This window comes from Sapajus apella, unplaced genomic scaffold (genome assembly GCF_009761245.1).
Source record: "Sapajus apella isolate SASKATOON/1434 unplaced genomic scaffold, GSC_monkey_1.0 scaffold146, whole genome shotgun sequence".
NCBI lineage: Eukaryota > Metazoa > Chordata > Mammalia > Primates > Cebidae > Sapajus > Sapajus apella.
Window position 1 is genome coordinate 561059 of NW_022437086.1, and position 21062 is coordinate 582120.

At 38.4% G+C, this 21062-nt stretch overlaps 1 protein-coding gene and 1 long non-coding RNA gene across 7 annotated transcripts in view; one reads left to right on the top strand and one right to left on the bottom strand.

Annotated features, from left to right (window-relative positions):
• The window catches only part of LOC116540902 (zinc finger protein 736), an 82694-nt gene that overhangs the window by 49776 nt on the left and 11856 nt on the right, over window positions 1-21062 (bottom strand). For 5 of the 6 annotated variants that reach the window (XM_032264717.1, XM_032264716.1, XM_032264714.1 and 2 more), the window contains exons 2-3: window positions 1535-1661; window positions 944-1039 (exon numbers count right to left, since the gene is read on the bottom strand). In XM_032264717.1, the coding sequence (XP_032120608.1) occupies window positions 944-1039; window positions 1535-1661 (223 nt within the window). The remainder of the gene's footprint in view (window positions 1-943; window positions 1040-1534; window positions 1662-21062) is intronic. The other variant, XM_032264719.1, reaches the window with a different exon arrangement.
• On the top strand, window positions 7230-16662 carry LOC116540910. Its single transcript, XR_004264637.1, has 3 exons — window positions 7230-7314; window positions 14935-14937; window positions 16630-16662. It is a non-coding gene; the product is annotated as an uncharacterized LOC116540910 (long non-coding RNA).

Genomic DNA, 21062 nt, shown 5'->3' on the forward strand with positions numbered 1-21062 from the left:
AAAGGTAAGTAATATATTTGTTCATTATGTATACACATATAAAATTAATACATTGTATACAATACATAGGTATTCAATAATTTGTGAAAAAATTCACATTACTGGGATTGTATATATATGTATATATATTTTATATATACACATTTATACATATATATACTTATGGATGACAGTCATAGTAAGATTTATACTAAATAAAATTACGTCATTTAAAATAAAGTTAAAATTGGGAGTTTAATATGTACTCAGCAATGTTTTCAGCTCCCCAGTGACACAGTATAGTTAATAAATGTATGAAGTTGATAAACTGAACTATATTACAGTTGAGAAATTTGACCATATTTACCAACATTTATTTATATGAAAAAAGTAACATTTTGAAGTAACACAGTTTTACAGTTTATTTCATTTACGGAGATGCTTAGTGTTTTGATATATACATTTCTGTACAATCACATTTGAAGACTCCACAGAATAGAAAATTATAAACCAGGAAGCATACATCTTTTTGTGGTGTTCCTGGGATTTCTGATCCAAATTGTAATATCACCAAAACTTAGACAGTATCCAGAAAGAAAACTTAAAAAATGGTTTAAAATATAGAGTTTCTCAAAAATACAGATATTGCTCTTTCCCCCAAAGCAACGGAAAAGCAGTCAAATAACACCTTTTCTTTTAAGTCATGAAAAATACTTTCGTGATCACTGTAAACTCAAAAAAAAACCAAAATGACAAAACAAAAACCCACACACTACTAAAGGGGAAGTACAGTGCTTAGAAAATTCACAAGAATAGGACAAAAAAATGCCCCTATGAAAAAATGATGGCTTCTCAGAAACGATTTCCATAGGAGGAAAGCTTCTGGAAGCATGTTAAAATGTCTGGCTTCCTCCTGGACATTAGGAACCATCATTTGTCATTTGCTTGATTCACTCCCACCTACCTGGGTATTTGGCTACTGTCTCCTGTTTCTTCAAATTCCAGGGCTCTTTTCTTTGCTCCAGACAGGTAATCAAGTCTGGCTTAAAGATAGCAAGACCTGTTTTATTAGAAAAAAATAACATGACTCTTGCTAGGATAATCCGATTACCAGTCTATTACTGTGCTCAGTAGAGAAGAGAGAACATTATAGAAGGCTGTAGAAAATTAATTCCCATCTATTTCCTAACAGAAACTTTGGAATATTTAGAAAGTATTTTAAATTTGTGGGTTCTTAGCTCTATTACTCAGTAATACTGAACCAAAAATCAGTTGTGAAAGCTGCATTTTTAGGTGTGAGTAACAATATTTTACGCTACCAAATTTCTGATATTACCATTAATTTAGACTAAGGTATGCAGATGAGCTCAAAAAAGGGAAAGATTAATGTTAAGATGAAACATCTTCAAGATTATATTCTACCTCAACAGATAACCAATTTTTTTCTTTTTGAAGCAGGATTCTGAAACTCATTTATGCAAAGCAGAACCTCCAAAACAAAAAACAATGAAATATTTAATGTAGAATATGAGTTGTATATTGAAGTTATTCTCACCCAAGGAGACCAGGTTTCTGTAGTTCTCTAACATCACATCCCTATACAAATGCTGCTGAGCAGAGTCCAGGCATTCCCACTCTTCTGGGGAGAATTCTATGGCCACATCCCTGAATGTTAACACTCCCTGAAAAACAAAACATATTTACCAAGTGGCCATAGAAAGAATACTTGACTTGACATCAGGTAAAATGAGAGTAAACAGAGGTAGTTCTGACTTATATGAGTTACTGCTATTATCCAGTAGGATACTTCCCAGGACAGAAATATTCTGTAATGTATCTTTAACTCTGAGAAAAGATGGCATAAGATCACGAAATCAGTGATATGCAACACTTTTCTTGATAATACAGTATAAAATAAAGAACATTAGTACAGGTATGTACATTTCTTAATGCCGTATTTACATAGTACAAGATAAGTGTCTATAGTTCCCATATGGAAACTTCATGGTGAGTTAAGATACTTCTCTAACTTTATTGTGTACAGCAACAAACAGGACATCTTGTTAAGACATAGTTTTTGACTCTGAAGATCTAGAGTAAAGCCTGAGTCTCCAAATTTCTAAGAAGTTTGCCAGTGGTATCATTACTTCTGGCCCAAGAAGAATATTTTGTCAAAAATTCAGAAGTGGCAGAGCATAGGTTTTTAGCTTATTTGACCAGTAAAGAAAGATGAGAGGCTTCATTTTCCAGAGCAAGCTATATGCAAAGAGAAAAGAAGAAGAAAGAAGAGCTATCAGATTAAATGTGGCTTAATGTTGTTTTTGCATAATGCTTGATCAAACTCAAGGTCCCTATTAATAATAAAGAGAAAAACAACTCTAGAGTGAAAAAATGTCAGAGAGCATATTTATCAAGTAATTAAGATCAACTCTATTAAGAGATATTTGTATCATGTGCTGATTAACAAAGGATACAACACTACTGTGCTATTATAAACATTAACACAAAAAAGGGTCAACTTAATCTGAGTCTTGTCATGAAGAAACATCAGTTTTAAGCGAAATTTAAGGTATAAATACTTCCCATGTTCTGTAATTTCTAATGATGTATATAACTTTTTTGGTTAAACATTTCAAAAAAGTTTAAGTTCTGGGATACATGTGCAGAACATGCAGGTTTGTTATATAGGTATACCTGTCTCATGGTGGTTTGCTGCACCTATCAACTCATCATCTAGGTTTTAAGCCCCAAATGCATTAGGTATTTGTCATAATACTCTCCGCCCTCTTCCCCCCCCCCAAATCCCCTGACGGGCTCCGGTGTGTGATGTTCCCCTCCCTGTGTCCATGCGTTCTCATTGTTCAAATCCCACTTATGAGTAAGAACATGCTGTTTGGTTTTCTGTTCCTGTGTTAGTTTGCTGAGAATGATGGCTTCCAGCTTCATCCATGTCCCTAAAAAGGACATGAACTCATTCTTTTTTATAGCTACATAGTATTCCATGGTATATATGTGCCATATTTTCTTTATCCAGTCTATCATCGATGGGCATTTGGGTTGGTTCCAAGTCTGCTATTGTAAATAGTGCTACAATGAACAAATATGTGCATGTGTCCTTTAATAGAATGATTTATAATCCTTTGGGTATATACCCAGTAAGGGGATTGCTGGGTCAAATGGAATTTCTATTTCTAGGTCCTTGAGGAAGCACCATACTGTCTTCCCCAATGGTTGAACTAATTTACACTCCCACCAACAGTGTAAAAGTGTTCCTATTTCTACACATCTTCTCCAGCATCTGTTGTGTCCAGATTTTGTAATGATCGCCATTCTAACTGGCATCAGGTGGTAACTCAGTGTGGTTTGATTTGCATTTCTCTATATGAGTTCAAGTCCTCTATAACCTTGTTAATTTTCTGTCTCATTGATCTGTCTAATATTGACAGTGAGGTCTTAAAGTCTTCCACTATTATTGTGTGGGAGTCTAAGTCTCTTTGTAGGTTGTTAACAACTTGCTTTATGTACCTGGGTGCTTTATGTTCCTGTATTGGGTGCGTATATATTTAGGATCCTTAACTCTTCTTGATGCATTGATCCTTTTACCATTAGGTAATGCCCTTCTTTGTCTCTTTTGATCTTTGTTGGTTTAAAGTCCATTTTATCAGAGATTAGGATTGCAACACTTTTTTTTTTTTTTTTTTTGCTCTCCACTTGCTTGATAAAACTTCCTCCATCCCTTTATTTCGAGCCTATGTGTGTCCTTGCATGTGAGATGGGTTTCCTGAATACAGCACACCAATGGGTTTTGAATTTTAATCCAATTTGCCAGTCTGTGTCTTTTGATTGGGGCATTTAGCCCATTTGCATTTAAGGTTAATATTGTTACGTGTGAATTTGATCCTGCCATTTTGATGCTAGCTGGTTGTTTTGCCTGTTAGTTGACACATTTTCTTCATTGTGTTGATGGTCTTTACCATTTGATACATTTTTGGAGTGGCTGGTACTGGTTGTTCCTTTCCTTGTTTAGTGCTTCTTTCAGAGGCTCTTGTAAGGCAGGCCTAGTGGTGATAAAATCTCTCAGCAACTGCTTGTCCATAAAGGATTTTCTTTCTCCTTTGCTTATGAAGCTTATTTTGGCTGGATATGAAATTCCAGGGTCAAAGTTCTTTTCTTTAAGGGTGTTGAATATTGGTCCCCACTCTCTTCTGGCTTGCAGGGTTTCTGCCGAGAGATCCGCTGTGAGTCTGATGGGCTTCCCTCTGTGGGTAACCCGACCTTTCTCTCTGGCTGTGCTTAGCATTTTTTCCTTCATTTCAACCCTGATGAATCTGACGATTATGTGCTTTGGGGTTCATCTTCTTGAAGAATATATTTGTGGTGTTCTCTGTATGTCCTGGACTTGAATACTGGCCTGCCTTGCTAGGTTGGGGAAGTTTTCCTGGGTAATATCCTGAAGAGTATTTCGCAGCTTGGATTCATTCTCTCCATCACATTCAGGTACACCTATCAAATGTAGATTAGGTCTTTTCACATAATCCCATATTTCTTGGAGGCTTTGTTCATTTCTCTTCACTCTTTTCTCTATTCTTGCCTTCTCATTTTATTTCATTGAGTTGATTTTCAATCTCTGATATCCTTTCTTCTGCTTGGTCAATTCGGCTATTGAAACTTGTGTATACTTCGTGAAGTTCTCGTGCTGTGTTTTTCAGCTCCATCAAGTTATTTATATTCTTCTCTAAGCTGTTTATTCTAGTTAGCATCTCATCTATCCTTTTTTCTAGGTTCTTAGTTTCTTTGCACTGGGTTATAACTTGTTCTTTTAGCTCTGAGAAGTTTGTTATTACCCAACTTCTGAAGCCTGTTTCTGTTAATTCATTGGATTCATTCTCCATCCATCTTTGATCCCTAGCTGGTGAGGAGTTGTGATCCCTTGGAGGAGGAGAGGCATTCTGGTTTTTGGTGTTTTCCTCCTTTTTGTGCTGGTTTGTTCCAATCGTAGTGGTTTTATCTATCTGTGGTCTTTACAGTTGGTCAATTTCGGATGGGCTCTCTGAGTGGATGTCCTTTTTGTAGATGTTAAAGCTATTTCTTTCTGCTTCTTAGTTTTCCTTCTAACAATCAGGCTCCTCTGCTGCAGGACCGCTGGAGGTCCACTCCAGGCCCCACTCACCTGTGTATCGCCCACGGGGGCTGCAGAACAGCAAGGGGTGCCACAGGTTTCTTCCTCTGCTATCCTCATCCCAGAAGGGTACCCACCAGATGTCAGCCTGAGCTCTCCTTTATGAGGTGTCTCTTTGGGTATACAGGGGTCAGGAACTGCTTGAAGAGACAGTCTGTCCCTTACAAGAGCTCAAGTGCTCTGCTGGGAGGTCCACTGTTCCATGCAGCGCTGCTGGGCAGGGACACTTAAGTCTGCTGCAGCTGAACTCATAACTGCCTCTTTTCCCAGGTGCTCTGTTCTAGGAAGGTCTGCTTTATTTATAAGTTCCTGCTGTGCTGCTGCCTTTATTCATAGATGCCCTGCCCTGCACGGAGTAGTCTAGTCACAGTCTGCCAGCAGAGGTGTTGCTGAGCTGCTGCAGGCTCTGCTCAGCTGCTGTGTGAACTGCCTCGGTAGTGGGGGACACCATTCCTCACATTGAGCTGGACGGTCCTGGGTCCAACTGCTTGCTGCAAAACTCTCAATCCAGAACACTTCAGATTGCTTGTTTTGTGGGGCTGGTACCCGCCGAGCCACATCCCCTGGCTCCCTGTCTTAGCCCCCTCCCTTTCAGTTGAATGGGCAGCTCTGTCTCCCAGGCACTCCAGCACCAGCCAAAAAAGGCAGACTAGGCTTATGTGAGTTTCTGTGTGTAGACACAGCACCGGCTGAAAATGCCACGCTGAAAACTTCTGGCGCTTTTCAGCCCAGGAATCTCCTGGTCTGTGGGCAGTGAAAACTTGTTTGGAAATGGAGTGAGCACTCACCCTCTGCACCACTCTCACTGGGAACTGCACTCCAGAGCTGTTCCTATTCAGCCATCTTAGATCCCTCTGTTTCCTGACCAATGTGGTTTTGATTTGTATTTCTCTAATGATCAGTGATGATAAGCTTTTTTCATGTTTGTGGGCCGCATAAATGTCTTCTTTTGAGAAGAGTCTGTTTGTATCCTTTGCCAACTTTTTGATGGGGTTGTTTTTTTCTTGTAAATCTGTTTAAGTTTCTTATAGATTCTGGATATTAGCTTTCTGTAAGATGGATAGACAGGAAAAAATTTTCTCCCATTCTGTAGGCTGCCTGTTCTCTTTGACGATAGTTTCTTTTGCTATGCAGAAGCTCTTTAGTTTAATTAAATCCCATTTGCCAATTTTGACTTTTGTTGCCATTGCTTTTGGTGTTTTAGTCATAAAGTCTTTCGCCGTGTCTATGCCCTGAATAGTATTGCCTAGGTTTTCATGGTTAGGTTTTACATTTAAGTCTCTAATCCATCTTGAATTAATTTTTGTACAAGGTATAAGGAAGGGGTCCAGTTTCTGTTTTCTGCATATGGCTAGTCAGTTTTCCCAGCACCATTTACTAAATAGAGAATCCTTTCCCCATTTCTTGTTTTTGTCAGGTTTGCCAAAGATCAGATGATTGTAGATGTGTGGTGTTATTTCTTAGCCCTCTTTTCTGGTCTATTGGTCTATATATCTATTTTGGTAGCAATACCATTCTGTTTTTGTTACCATAGCCTTGTAGTATAATTTGAAGCCAGGTAGCATGACGCCTCAAGCTTTGTTCTTTTTGCTTAGGATTGTTTTGGCTATATGAGCTCTTTTTTACTTCCATGTGAAATTTAAAGTAGTCGTTTTCTAATTCTGCAAAGAAAGTCAATGGTAGGTTGATGGAAAATAGCATTGAATTTATAAATTATTTCGGGCAGTGTGGCCATTTTCACAATATTGATTCTTTCTATCCATGAGCATGGAATTTTTTTCCATTTCTTTGTGTCCTCTCTTATTTCCTTGCTTTAGCATCCTAGAGAGGGAGTCTCTTCTAATTATTTTTCTATTCAGAACTTTCTGATTTATCCTGGGCGACAAATACCATTCTCATTAAATGTGCATTTTTATAAGCAGTTTTGCATAGATTTAATGGAAACTAAACAGTACATGATCTCTTTCTTCACTGATAACCAAGAACCTATCCCATCTCAAACAGGAATCTTGGGCATTCACAGATTTCTATGTTTGACAGCCACAAAAGAAACATTTGGAATGTTGCAGATTATAAATTCACAGTGACAATTTTTTCATGGCTTATTAAAAGCTGGAATGTAGAGAATAGAGAAGGCTCTGATATATAAGGAAAAAGTATTTCTCAGAGCCCCTTGACTATCATGAAAATCAAAGGTGAAAAAGGAGTTGAACTGACTAGGCAAGACCATCATAAGTTGAGAAGTAAACATCTGCAAGTTCTACACACATATTTCAGAAGACAAAGTGGACACAATCTCTGACCTGGGACACATTCACCTCAGAATAAGCCATTTTTTTCTTTTTCTCCTAATTCCCTGTGATCCTTTTCCAGGTGTGATCATCTGTACAAATTACACCTGTTTCTTGAGAGTATGTCTTTGAAGCATCAGCAAAACTCCTTCCCTTGAAACCACCACACCCGGAGGCAGAAGGACCTAGAATTGCAGATAAAGACTGCCTTTGTGTGTCCTTTATCACAGGAGAGGTTCACAACCAGTAAACTCCTACATAAAAACCAAAATTTTTTTTTTTTTTTTTTTTTTTTTTTGAGACGGAGTTTCACTCTTGTTACCCAGGCTAGAGTGCAATGGCGCGATCTCGGCTCACCGCAACCTCCGCCTCCTGGGTTCAGGCAATTCTCCTGCCTCAGCCTCCTTAGTAGCTGGGATTACAGGCACGCACCACCATGCCCAGCTAATTTTTTGTATTTTTAGTAGAGACGGGGTTTCACCATGTTGACCAGGATGGTCTCGATCTCTTGACCTCGTGATCCACCCGCCTCGGCCTCCCAAAGTGCTGGGATTACAGGCTTGAGCCACCGCGCCCGGCCAAAAACCAAAATTTGAGTTTCCCCTTTCCAACACTGAGTTGCCCTTCTCTGCCACAGATGCCAGCAATTTCTACTGCAGCAATGGGAATATGGGCTGCACTGATCTGCCCCTACCAAACCCAAGCAGAACAGTCTCTATGACCTTCATCATTTGGAACTAAAGCTACCCTCACCTCTCATAAATGTATCTGAAAGCACTGGTGGTTAACCCTGGGCTCACCTTAGCCTCACATGTGGCACTTAATTCAAACAACATAACTGCAGAGGGGGAAGTGGAGCAAGATGACTAAATAGCACCCTCCAGCAACCAACCTCCAGATAAAACTAAACAGAATGACTATCCAAATAAGAAACATCTTCATAACAACCAAAACTCTGGGGAGTGATTACGGTACCAAGTTTTAGCATCACATCAAGAGGCACTCAAGAGGGTAAAAAAAGAAAGCTGTTACCTGCCAACAGCACCCCTCCTCCATTCCCTGGAAGTGCAGCTTGGCGGCTTGTGCTTACAGAAGGGAGAGTGCAGTGATTATGAGACTATGCAGTAAAACTCAGTGCTGCCTGTCACAGCAGAAAAAACATGGGGCAGAGTTCAGTCAGTGCCCACAGGGGGAGCACTTAGACTAGACTAGTTGAGAGAAAGTATCCATTTCAGTGGTCAAAACCTGAGTTTCACGTAGCCCCACCACCATGGGTGAAAGCACTCTGGGGATCTAAATAAACTTGAAAGGCAGTCTAAGCCACTGGGACTGCAATTCCTGGGCAAATCCTGGGGCTTTGCTAGGCTGAGTCAGAAAGCTTGAAGTGCATGTGACCTTGTGAGATGCCAACTGGGATGGCCAAGAGAGTACATGCATCCCCGACCCCAGGCACAGGCAGTGCAGTTCACAGCTCCAGGAGAAAATATTTCTTTCTACTTGAGGAGAGGGGACAGAAGAGTAAAGACTCTGTCCTGCAACTTGGATATCATCTCAGCCACAGTAGAATAGAGCACCAGAGTAAGTGCTGAGGCCCCCATTCTAGGGCTTAGTTTTTAGGTGACAGTTCTTAGACATAGCCTGGGCCAGAAGAGAACATACTGCCTTGATGGGAAGGTATCAGCTCTGGCAGGATTCAACACCTACTGACTAAAGGGCCCTTGGGCCTGGAATAAACATCAGCAGTAACCAGGTAGTACTTGCTGCAGCCCTTGTGGGCTGAGACCCAGTGCAGTGCAATCCAAGCTGTGGCAGCCATGTGGGGAAGACAGGGAAGAGTACAGGGGACTTTGTCTGGAAGCCTGATTACCAGCTCGGCCCCAGTGGGGTAGCAGTAACAAGATGGCACCTGAGGTCTCTGATTTCAGGCCTTGGCTCCTGGATGACATTTCTGGAACCACCCTAGGCCAGAGAAGAACCCACTGTCCTGAAGCAAAAGCAGCAGACCTGGCAGAGTTCACCACAAGCTGACTGAAGATCCTTGGGTCTTCAGGGGATACCAGCTAGCCTGGCAATACTTGCTGTGGGCTCTGGGTGGTGACGGCAATGGGGAGTGTCTTCTTATGCTTGAGAAAAGAGTAGGAAGGATGTTTCACAGCCTCAGTGCCAGCTAAGCCACAGCAGAATAGGGCACCAAGTAGATTCCTAAGGTGCCCTATTCTGTTCTTGCTATCAAATGACATGTTCTTGCTACCAAATTGCACTTTCCTATGCCCAGCCCAGGATGGGTAACAGAGCTCACTGCCCTGAAGGAAAGGACATGAGGCTGGCTGCATTCATCACCTCCTGACTGAAGAGACTTGGGTCTTGAATGAACATCAGCAGTAGCTAGGTGGTGTCACTGTGGACCTTATGTGTGACCCAGTCCCGTGCTGGCTTTGGGTCTGACTTAGTGTAGTTCTAGTGATGGTGGCCACAGGGGTACTTGTGTTACACCGGCCCTGGTTCCAGGCAGCTCAGCATGGAGAGAGAGAGAGAGAGATTCCATTTATTTGGCAGAAGGAAAGGAAAGGAAAAAAACAAAAAAAGAAAAGAAAAGGAAAGGAAAGGGGAAAGGAAAGGAAAGGAAAAGGAAGGGAAAGGGAAGGGGAAGGGAAAGGGGAAGGGGAAGGGAAAGGGAAAGGGAAAGGGAAGGAAAGGAAAGGAGTCTACCTGGTAACCTAACCCAGAGACTCTCTTGGATCTTACCAAGACCACCAAAGTGGTACCTCTACAAGCCTGCAAGCATCACAGAGTTATTCAGGTTAGGGTGTCCCCTAATGCAGCTATGACTGCAATGTACAAAGACTTAGATTACAACACTCAATTCCCTTTGAATATTTGGAAAGCCTTTCTAAGAAGAACAAGTATTAAACAGCCCAGAATGCAAAGACTAAAATAAATACCTAACTCATTAATGCTCAGACATCAATGAACATCCACAAAAATCGAGACTATTCAGGAAAACACAACCTCATTAAATGAACTAAATAAGGCACTAATGTGCAAATCCTGAGTGACAGAGATAAGTAACCTTTCAGACAGGAAATTCAAAACAACTATTTTCAAAAAAGCTGAGCAAAATTCAAAATAACAACAACAAAAAAAGAAATTCACAATCTAATCCAATAAATAAATTTATTTAAATCATTTTGAAGAATCAAGCAAAAATTATCATGCTGAAAATTCAGATGACACTGAAGAATGCAGAGTCTCTAAACAGCAGAACTGATCAAGAAGAAGAATTATGAGTTTGAACACAGGCTATTTGAAAAAAATACAATCAGATGAGACAAAAAAAAAAGCCTCAAGAGGGCAACTCTAAGAGTTATGGCCTTAAAGAGGAGGTAGAGAAAAAGTTCTGGGTAAAAAGTTTATTCAAAGAGATAATGAGAACTTCCCATACCTTAAAAAAAAAAAAAAAAAAAAAAATTAATATTCAAATACAAGAAGGTTATAGAATACCAAAAAAAAAAAAAACCATATTAATATTCAAATACAAAAAGGTTATAGAATACCTACCACAATTCATTTAAAAATGACTACCTGAACGTCTTTAATTATAAAACTCTCAAAGGTCAAAGATAAAGGATTCTAAAAGCAGCAAGAGAAAAGAAACAAGTAACATTCAAAGAAGCACCAATATATCTGACAGTGGACTCTTCAGTGGAAATCTTACAGACCAGGAGATGGTGACATGACATACTTAATGTAAAGGAAAAAACTTTTACCCTAAAATAACACATTAGGCAAAAATATCGTTCAACCATGAAAAAAAACCCACAAAACTGACAAACGAGCTGAGACATTTTGTTAATACCCCCTGATCTGTCCTACAAAAAATGTTAAAGGCAGTTCTTCAGTCTAAAAGAACAGGACATTAATGAGCTTAATGAACAATAAGAAAACATCTGGTACAAAACTCACTGGTAATATCAAGGACACAAACACTAAATTTTTTAGTATGTAAATGTGGTATGTAAACAATTCATATTTTGAGAAGACTAAAAGATTAGTCTATAACTACTAATAATTATTAAAAATAATAACTCTTTACCTCCTTAAGGCCATAACTCTTATATTTCTAATTTTGAGGCTGTTATAGTTACTAAAAATACTAACTACAAGATTAAGACACTGACAGTATAATAAGATATAAATAGAAACAAAATGTTAAAAAGTTGGGAGATAAACTGTAGCTTTTACTAGTTTTCTCTTTGCTTTTTTGTTTGTTCATTTTTACAATAAGTGTTGCCATCAGTTTAAAATAACAGGTTATAAGATCTTATTTGCAAGCCTCATGGTAACCTCAAATTTTTTAAAAAAAACCTATAATAGACACACATACATAAAATCAAAAAATTAAAACATACCATTAGATAAAATCATCTTTACTAAGACAGGATAAATGGAAGAGAGGAGAGAAAAAAAGACCACAAAACAAGAAATTAGATAATAGAATGGCAGACATAAGTATTTACTTATTAATAATAACACTGACTATAAATTAACTCCCCAATTAAAAGACGTAAATTGGGGAAATGGGTAAAACAAACAAACAAACAAAAAACAAGTGTAGTTTTTTCAAACAGTCTGTTTTCTGCAAGACACACACTTTATCTATAAAGACAGAGAAAGACTGCAAATAAAAAGACAGAAAAAGATATTCCATGCAAATGGAAACCAGAAAAGAGCAGGAATAGCTATACTTATATTAAACAAAATAGATTTCAAGACAAAAACTATAAAAAGAGACAACAAAAGTTATTATAATAAAGTGGTCAATTCAGCAAGAGAATATAACAATTGCAAATTTATATGCACCTAACACTGGAGAACTCAGATATATGAAGCAAGTATTAAAGCTAAAGAGAGAGAGATCAACCCCAATACAATAATAGCTAGAGAGTTCAAGAAACCCACTGTCAGCAAGAGACAGATCATCCAGATACTAAAATCAACAAATAAACATTGGACTTAATTTGCACTATGCATCAAATAGACCTAATAGATATTTATAAAGCATTTTATCAGCAAGCTACAGAATACTAATTCCACACCTCAGGGCCTGGGTTATTCTCAAGGATAGACCATATGTTAGGTCACAAAGTAACTCTTAAAATAATCTCCCCCAAAATAAAATTATATCAAGTATTTTCTCTGATGTTAACAGAATAAAACTAGAAATCACTAACAGAAATTATAAAAACACATTGAATTTAAAATATGCTCCTGAATGACTAGTGGGCCAACAAAGAAATTTTTAAAAATTTAAATGTCCTTGAAACAAATCAAAAAACATAACAAAACTATAAATACAGTGAAAGAAGTACTAAGAAGGTTTATAGCAGTAAGTGCCTACATCAAAAAAAGTTTTTTTTAAAAATCCCTAAATAAACTATTGATATATCACATAGAACTAGAAAAGAACCAAACCAAAAATTAGAAGGAAAATAAAAATTATAGCAGAAATAAATGAATACAAAACAAAAAATTCAAAAGATAAACAGAGTGAAAAGTTCATTTTTTGAAAAAAAAAATTTACAAAATGTGAGATTCAGGGTCCTACGGTGTTTGAATTACTTTCAGGTCTGAAGATGCCAAGTGCATTGAAAGAGGGAGCTAGAATGGCTGACTGCTGTGCTGTTGAAGCTATTTGTCTAGAAATGTAGTTGAACTGCTATGGAAGGGTCTGTGTATCACAAACAGGCAGAGAAATATTCTGCCTGCAGATATGGGGGCAAGCCAAAGAGAGAAAAGCCTCTCTGAAGTAAAGCCTGTGCGTTATCTCGTGTTTATATCCTGTCTTGTAATTCTGTACAGTGTTTGGAACAACATAATTAAAAACAAAACTCCAACCTCAGAGACACTCTAAAATGGCAGAAAACTGTTTTATTACATAATTGAACCAAAATTTGATATGCATCACAGGCAATCTGCTAAGAGATTACAAAAGCACAAATAAAAATCACCATATTTAGTCTTGAAGTAGAAGACTTAACAGCATAATTTGTCATATATAGTTTACCCTAAATTAACCTGGTAATTGAGAAGGCTATCTGTATATTGGTTATATTCAATGAAAATTTAAATTGGTTATATTCAAAAGCAAAATAAGGTTTCCTTGGCTTTATAATCTTTTATGAAGTTACCTACTGTCCAACAGAAATGTCAACCATTCACATTTCAAAGCAATGGTTTCCTGGTCCTAGAGAAAGACATTTCTAAATTAAAAAGATTGACAGGCCGGGCGCGGTGGCTCAAGCCTGTAATCCCAGCACTTTGGGAGGCCGAGGCGGGTGGATCACAAGGTCAAGAGATCGAGACCATCCTGGTCAACATGGTGAAACCCCGTCTCTACTAAAAATACAAAAAAAAATTAGCTGGGCATGGTGGCGCGTGCCTGTAATCCCAGCTGCTCGGGAGGCTGAGGCAGGAGAATTGCCTGAACCCAGGAGGCGGAGGTTGCGGTGAGCCGAGATCGCGCCATTGCACTCCAGCCTGGGTAACAAGAGTGAAACTCTGTCTCAAAAAAAGATTGACAAAGTCTTATTTGCCTATTTAAATGGTTTATATATATTTAATAGAGACATAAATATACATACAAAAATTTTCTAAAATTATTTCAAAAAATGAGAGCAAAATGTCTTCTTTTATCTTCAAGTTGGATAATTAAGTCTGGTATTTCTTTTATTTGTCTTTACAACAGCCAAGTCTTAGGCCATGACCTTGAACTCACGGACATCTGATTTCCAGTAGGCATTTGGATCAGGCACCTGAGGAGTGGCACTGGGTACAATTTGTTCACACGGAAGAAGTTTAGTCAGGCAGTAAGGGCAGAAGAAAGATGCTATAAAGGACTGTTAATCTGAAATAATCTGAATAACCAATAAAGCCTCAAAAACCAGTTTTAGAGAACTTATTCAAGTGAAAAGCTAGAAACAGTCATCCAGGAGACAAAGGCTCTAGTGAAATGAAATGAGTGCTCCATAGGTAAAAATTCTTATTTCTACAGGCAAAAAACAAAGCAATTTAACAAGATTACAGTATTTTCTATACAAAGCTGGTTATCAGTTACAGTGTGTTTTTCCTACTTTTTACAACTGTTTTTTTTTTTTTTTTTTTTTTTTTTTTGAGACGGAGTTTCACTCATGTTACCCAGGGTGGAGTGCAATGGCGCGATCTCAGCTCACCGCAACCTTCGCCTCCTGGGTTCAGGCAATTCTCCTGTCTCAGCCTCCTGAGTAGCTGCAATTACAGGCACGCGCCACCAAGCCCAGCTAATTTTCCGTATTTTTAGTAGAGACGGGGTTTCACCATGTTGACCAGGATGGTCTCGATCTCTTGACCTCGTGATCCACCCGCCTCGGCCTCCCAAAGTGCTGGGATTACAGGCTTGAGCCACCGCGCCCGGCCCACAACTGCTTTTTTTTTCCTTTTCAACGTAAGAGTGTACTTAACATTTCATCTTAAGACAGTGCAATAGCCATAGGTAAGAGGGAGTTTAATCTATAATGAAAGTCAATAGTGAAGGGGAAAAAGGTATTCCATGGAGCACTTCAACCACTTACAGCACCTGACAAAATAATGCAGATGTGAAAGTAGGTATAATCCATCAACAGAAAAACAAAGATTACAGCTGCCTTGTTACTGCTGCCTGTCATATTACCCAGATCTTGTATTTATCTCCCTTTAAGGTCCAGAATAATTTAAAGTGTCAAACAGCTTAAATGTTGAATTATTTAGTTTCACAGGACTTATGAGCAGGGGACAGTAGAGAGTTAGTGGAAAGACTAATTTGTGCTACAAACAGTGGCCCAGAAAGGGTTAGGCCCTGACTTATTTCAGTGTCTATGCAGGTAGAAAAGACTATCATCAGGTGACAGGTGACTCAGAAGCCCAGTTGAGTGGATGGACCAGATTGTTGCCCCAGATTTAGAGTCTGGGGACAGGGATAAGTTTAAAGTCCTCTAGGTACTTGTGTTTGGCTGAAAACTCTAGGAACAAAGAAAATGTGGATGCAATTTGTGAGCGTGGAAATTTGTCCTAAGAGGGGTTTGAGCACATTATTATGTAGTGTGCATATGTGCAGATGGGCATAATCATATACTGGTAGCTAAATAAGAGAAGGAGTCTGCCCCATAACTCATTTCCTATGTGTCCTCAGTTCCTGTTGACCTTGTGAGAAACATGGAATCACAGAACAATTTACAGTGTGGCAGTCTATGTGCAGTAGAACAGAACCTCCCTTTTTTCAGACACCTGGAGTCTCCCTTCAGCCCAGAGCCTGCCTGACACATGCTAAGTGATTCACAGGCACGCACATGTCCTTGGCTCCTCTTATGTTATTTGTTGTAGATGAATGACCCAAGTGTCAAAAACATGAGCAAAACATCTCCATTTTCTTTTAAGTAACTCAGGGCATATTGTCAGAAATTATTACAGCTTAAGCATGAAGTTGTTTTTACCCCAGCTTTGTTGGAAAATTATCAAAAAAAGAGAAAATGAACAAATTAGCAACTATGTATTAGTATAAGGAAGAGATGGAAGCCTTTGACAACTATGCCATGAATCTACATGTTGTAATATGTAAGTAATAAAGCAGGATACAACTGCATTAAGAGATCAGATAATGTTGTTTTCAGATAGTTTATATGTGTTTACTATAAATTTCTGTGCCACAAATACCCCCGCTTATAGGTATTTTTTTATGGTAGTTTGCTGCACAGATCAATCCACCACCCAGGTATTAAGCTAAGTGCCCATTAGCTATTCTTCCTGATTCTCTACCTGCCTACTGTCTCCTGATAGGCCCCAGGGTATGTTGTTCCCCGGATGTGTCCACGTATCATCATTCAGCTTTCACTTATTAGTATGAGAGCATGCAGTGTTTGGTTTTCTGTTCTTGTGTTAGTTTGCTGAGAATAACGGCTTCCAGCTCCATCCATGTCCCTGTCAAGGACATGACCTTTTTCCTTCTTATGTCTGCATAGTATTCCATGATATATATGTACCACATTTTCTTTATCCAGTCTACTGTTGAAAGGCATTTGGGTTAATTCCATGTCTTTGCTATTGCAAACATATACACACACACACACACACACACATACACATTTACTTTTTAAAACAGTATACTGGTAGGCCGGGCGCGGTGGCTCAAGCCTGTAATCCCAGCACTTTGGGAGGCCAAGGCGGGTGGATCACGAGGTCAAGAGATCAAGACCATCCTGGTCAACATGGTGAAACTCCGTCTCTACTAAAAATACAAAAAATCAGCTGGGCATGGTGGCGCGTGCCTGTAATCCCATCTACTCAGGAGGCTGAGGCAGGAGAATTGCCTGAACCCAGGAGACGGAGGTTGCGGTGAGCCGAGATTGCGCCATTGCACTCCAGCCTGGGTAACAAGAGTGAAACTCCATCTCAAAAAAAAAAAAAACAACAGTATACTGGTAATTAAAAATAAATTTTAAAAACATACTTTAAGAGCACTGAACCTATTAAACTGTAATCATAAGTGTTTCATGCTCAACAAACAACTGTAGTTTAGTATTTGTCATAAATAATTCTTTGTTGGCTGTGTAAATTTCTTATTTGGTATTTTAAAAAAATGTTTATTACTTCAAATGAGTGCCCATAATATGGTAAAGATAAAGGAGATTTCAAATGAAAAAGGAACTCACAGAATTCACGTTTTCAGAAAAATGTTACAGATATAATTGGTTAGAATTTACATGAAGGTAGATGTCTTTATACAAACACATGAGACAAAAAAGCAGAGCAAAACTATGGTTTGCACCAGGCAAGATAAGAAAAGAAAGGAGTGAAAGAAACAAATCCTGGTAAACAGTGTTAAAAACTGTAAGTTTAGGTGGCCCTAGAAAGGCCTTACTAAGAATTAAGAGGTTTAGGTAATTAAGTAATAGAGAGTAACTAAGTAGTTTTGTAAAGAGTAAACAGACGTACATTTTTGTAGGATTAAAATGTTAATGGTTTTACTAAACTATTATTTAATCTATTCCAGTAATTGACATATCCTTATTATTGTTATCTCAGTTAACTACACTGATAAATGTTTTAATTTTCAAGTCAGGATATTACTTCTGTTTCAACATACTCAACAATAAAATAAATAATCTGTTATATTATTACTTCTGTTTCACAAATGAGAGCTGTGAGACACAAACAGCCTGTGTAACTCATAAAAGTTGACTTTTTAATTGTGGGCATAAGTTTCAGGCCCTTTTTTAAGCCAACTTTTTTCTCTATTAGATGCATTTTGTCACATTTTCAGCTGTAACTCTAGAAATGTCTGTATCTTCACTCCTGCTCACACTGCATTTTGATGTCATGAGTTACTATCTTAACACTTCTCAGAACAGTGCCTGGCATATTGTACATAGCATTATTAAACATGATTCCCAAAGGAAAAGAATAAAAATATAATTTCTATTTGTGGATGATGCAATATGCCTAGAAACCCAAGAGATTCAAAAAATACCAAGATTTAACATAGTGGCAGGCTATAAAATAAACCTGTTTATGAAATAAATATAAAAATCAATGTTGAGATACCACTTCACACACGAGAATGCCTATCATACAAAAAACAGCAACAACATAATGCCTAAGAGCAAGTGTTATAAAGAAGAGGGAGAAATTAGAATGCTTTTTAACTCCTGGTGAAATGTAAAATGGTGCAGCTGCTATAAAAAACAATGTGGACATTTCTTGAAAAAAAAAAAAAAAAAAAAAATAAAATGTACATTCTCCTATGTTTAGCATAGAATATGATCCAGCTATTTCATTACTAAATATATACCCAAAAGAATTAAAAACAGGGGATTGAAGAAATATTTGTATGCTTGTGTTTATAGTAGCACTATTCACAATAGCCAAAAGCTGGAAGCAACCCAAGTCTTCAGCAATGAATGAATAAACAAAATGTGGTTTTTACATGCAATGAAATATTATTAAACCTTAAAGAGAAAAATAAATTTGACACATGCTGAACCTTGAGGACATTATGCTAGCTGAAACAAGCCAATTCCAAAAGAACAAATACTGTATGACTCCACTCACATAATTGACCGAGAATGGTAGAATTCAGAGTAGGAAAGTTAAAGTGGAGAATGGGAAATACACAGAGTTTTAACTTTGCAAGACAAAAAGAATCATGAACAAGAATGGCAGTTATGGTTGCAAAACAGAGTGAATGTACTTTATTGTCACTTTATGTACACTTTTAAAAATTTTTTTATTTAGTTTTGAGATGGAGTCTCACTGTGGCCCAGGCTGGAGTGCAGTGGCGCAATCTCGGCTCACTGCAACCTCCGACACCCGAGTTTAAGCAATTCTCCTGCCTCAGCCTCCTGACTAGCTGGGACTACATGTGTATGCCACCATGCCCGGCTAATTTTTTTTGTACTATTTATTAGAGATGGGGTTTCACCATATTGTCCAGGCTGGTCTCAAATGCCTAACCTCGTGATCCACCCACCTCAGCCTCCCAAAGTGCTAGGATTATAGGCATGAGCCACTGTGCCCAGCCTATGTACACTTAATAATGGACTAAAATAATAAATTCTATGTTATGCATATTTTACCATGTTATTTTTAATAACTTTCATATAGAAAACCAATGAAAAATTTAGCAAATATAATGGGGGGGAAGATGACATTACCAAAACTACAATAAATACATATAGGATAAAATTTTAAAGAGACATGTAAAAAACATAAAAGAACAACCTTAAAAAACTTTAAAAGACCAAAAAAAAAAAACCTTGAAAATTTTGTGGCCAGGTGTGGTGGCTCACACTTGTAATCCCAGCACTTTGGGAGGCTGAGGTAGGCAGGTCACAAGGTCAGGAGTTCGAGACCAGCTTGATCAACATGGTGAAACCCGATCTCCACTAAAAATACAAAAATTAGCCAGGCGTGGTGGCAGGCGCCTGTAATCCCAGCTACTCAGGAAGCTGAGGCAGGAGAATCGCTTGAACCCAGAAGCTGGAGGTTGCAGTGAGCTGAGATCACGCCACTGCACTCCAGCCTGAGTGACTCCACCTCAAAAAAAAAAAAAGGTAACATCCTAGAGACATCGATTTTAACACAATTTTAGGTATTTAACACAACAGACAAAAATTGGATGAATAAAACAGTTGGCTCATAAATTTGAAAATAATATAAAAATAGAAATATACACTAACACTACACAGAGATACCTATTTTTACCTCTCAATCGTAAAAAAATTCCACAATATTTAGTGATGCTGTAAAAAACAGACATCCCTGTGTAATCAAATTAGAAGAGAATATACAAAATAACTAAGCATTAATTTTGAATCCTGGTAATTCAATTCTATGACTATATCATGCAACAGAGCTTTAAAAACATTAAAGAAATACTTCCAAGGTTATTCCCTGTGACTTTATGGGTCACAGCAAAGTAACAGAGCAGCTATGTTTATTTATAGGGCACAAGGTGAATAACCTCATGCCACCATCTTATTAGAACACTCAGCAGCCATTAAGATAGAAGAGAAAGACCTCTGTGTGTCTGTATAAAGCCTTGGTCACAACATATTATAAAGCGTTGTGTTAGTGTGAGAACATGATTATAGTAAGAAACGTATTTTGGTCTCTACCCCAGCCAGTTCAATTCCTGAGGTTCTAAGCAACCTCATCTTTCTCCCCTTTGGAGACAAACCTGAAGATAAGTCTTTCTTTCACTGCAGACACCAACCAGAAACTGAGGTTTGCTTTCAGACGTGGGTGGGCATTCAGGGAAGGCTACCCTAGCATCCAGGGCAAGGCTTTCCGTGCAAGCAGAAGCCAGCCCAAAACAGCTATTTACTGAGTCTCCCTATATACTAATGCCTGCTGTACATCTGTGCCTCCTCCACAGAGCTTGGCAGCTCGTGTATTTATGCCTAGGTGGGTGTTCCAAGACAGACTTCTCCTACTGCTTCCACCTTGTGCTGGATACACATAATCTATTAACAATGAGAAATAAGATACAATTTTTTTATCTGATTAATGTGACCAACCTCTAAATTATTAGGTCCCAAGGCACAGGAATGAGGAAACAGTCATGTCCCACCCACTCCCTGTATTAGTGTGTTTTCATGCTGCTAAAAAAGGCATACCTGAGACTGGGCAATTTACAGACGAAAAAGGTTTACCTGGACTTACAGTTCCACATAGCTGGGGAGGCCTCACAATTATGGTGGGATGCAAGAAGGAACAAGTCGAGTAGCACCTCCACAGGCAGACAAGATACCTCATCAAGCATCTCCCTGACAACACAGCCAGGTATCTCCACAAAGATGGGAAAAAACCGGAGCAAAAAAGATGAAACCATCAAAGACCAGAAGGATCACAACTCCTCAACAACACAGGATCACAACTTCACCAAGGAGTGCGACAAAGTGGCAGAAACAGGCTTCAGAAGGTGGATAATAAACTTTTCTGAGCTAAAGGAACACATTATAACTCACTGCAAAGAAACCAAAAACCTTGAAAAAAAAGGTTAGATTAAATGCTAACTAGAATAACCAGCTTAGAGAAGAACATAA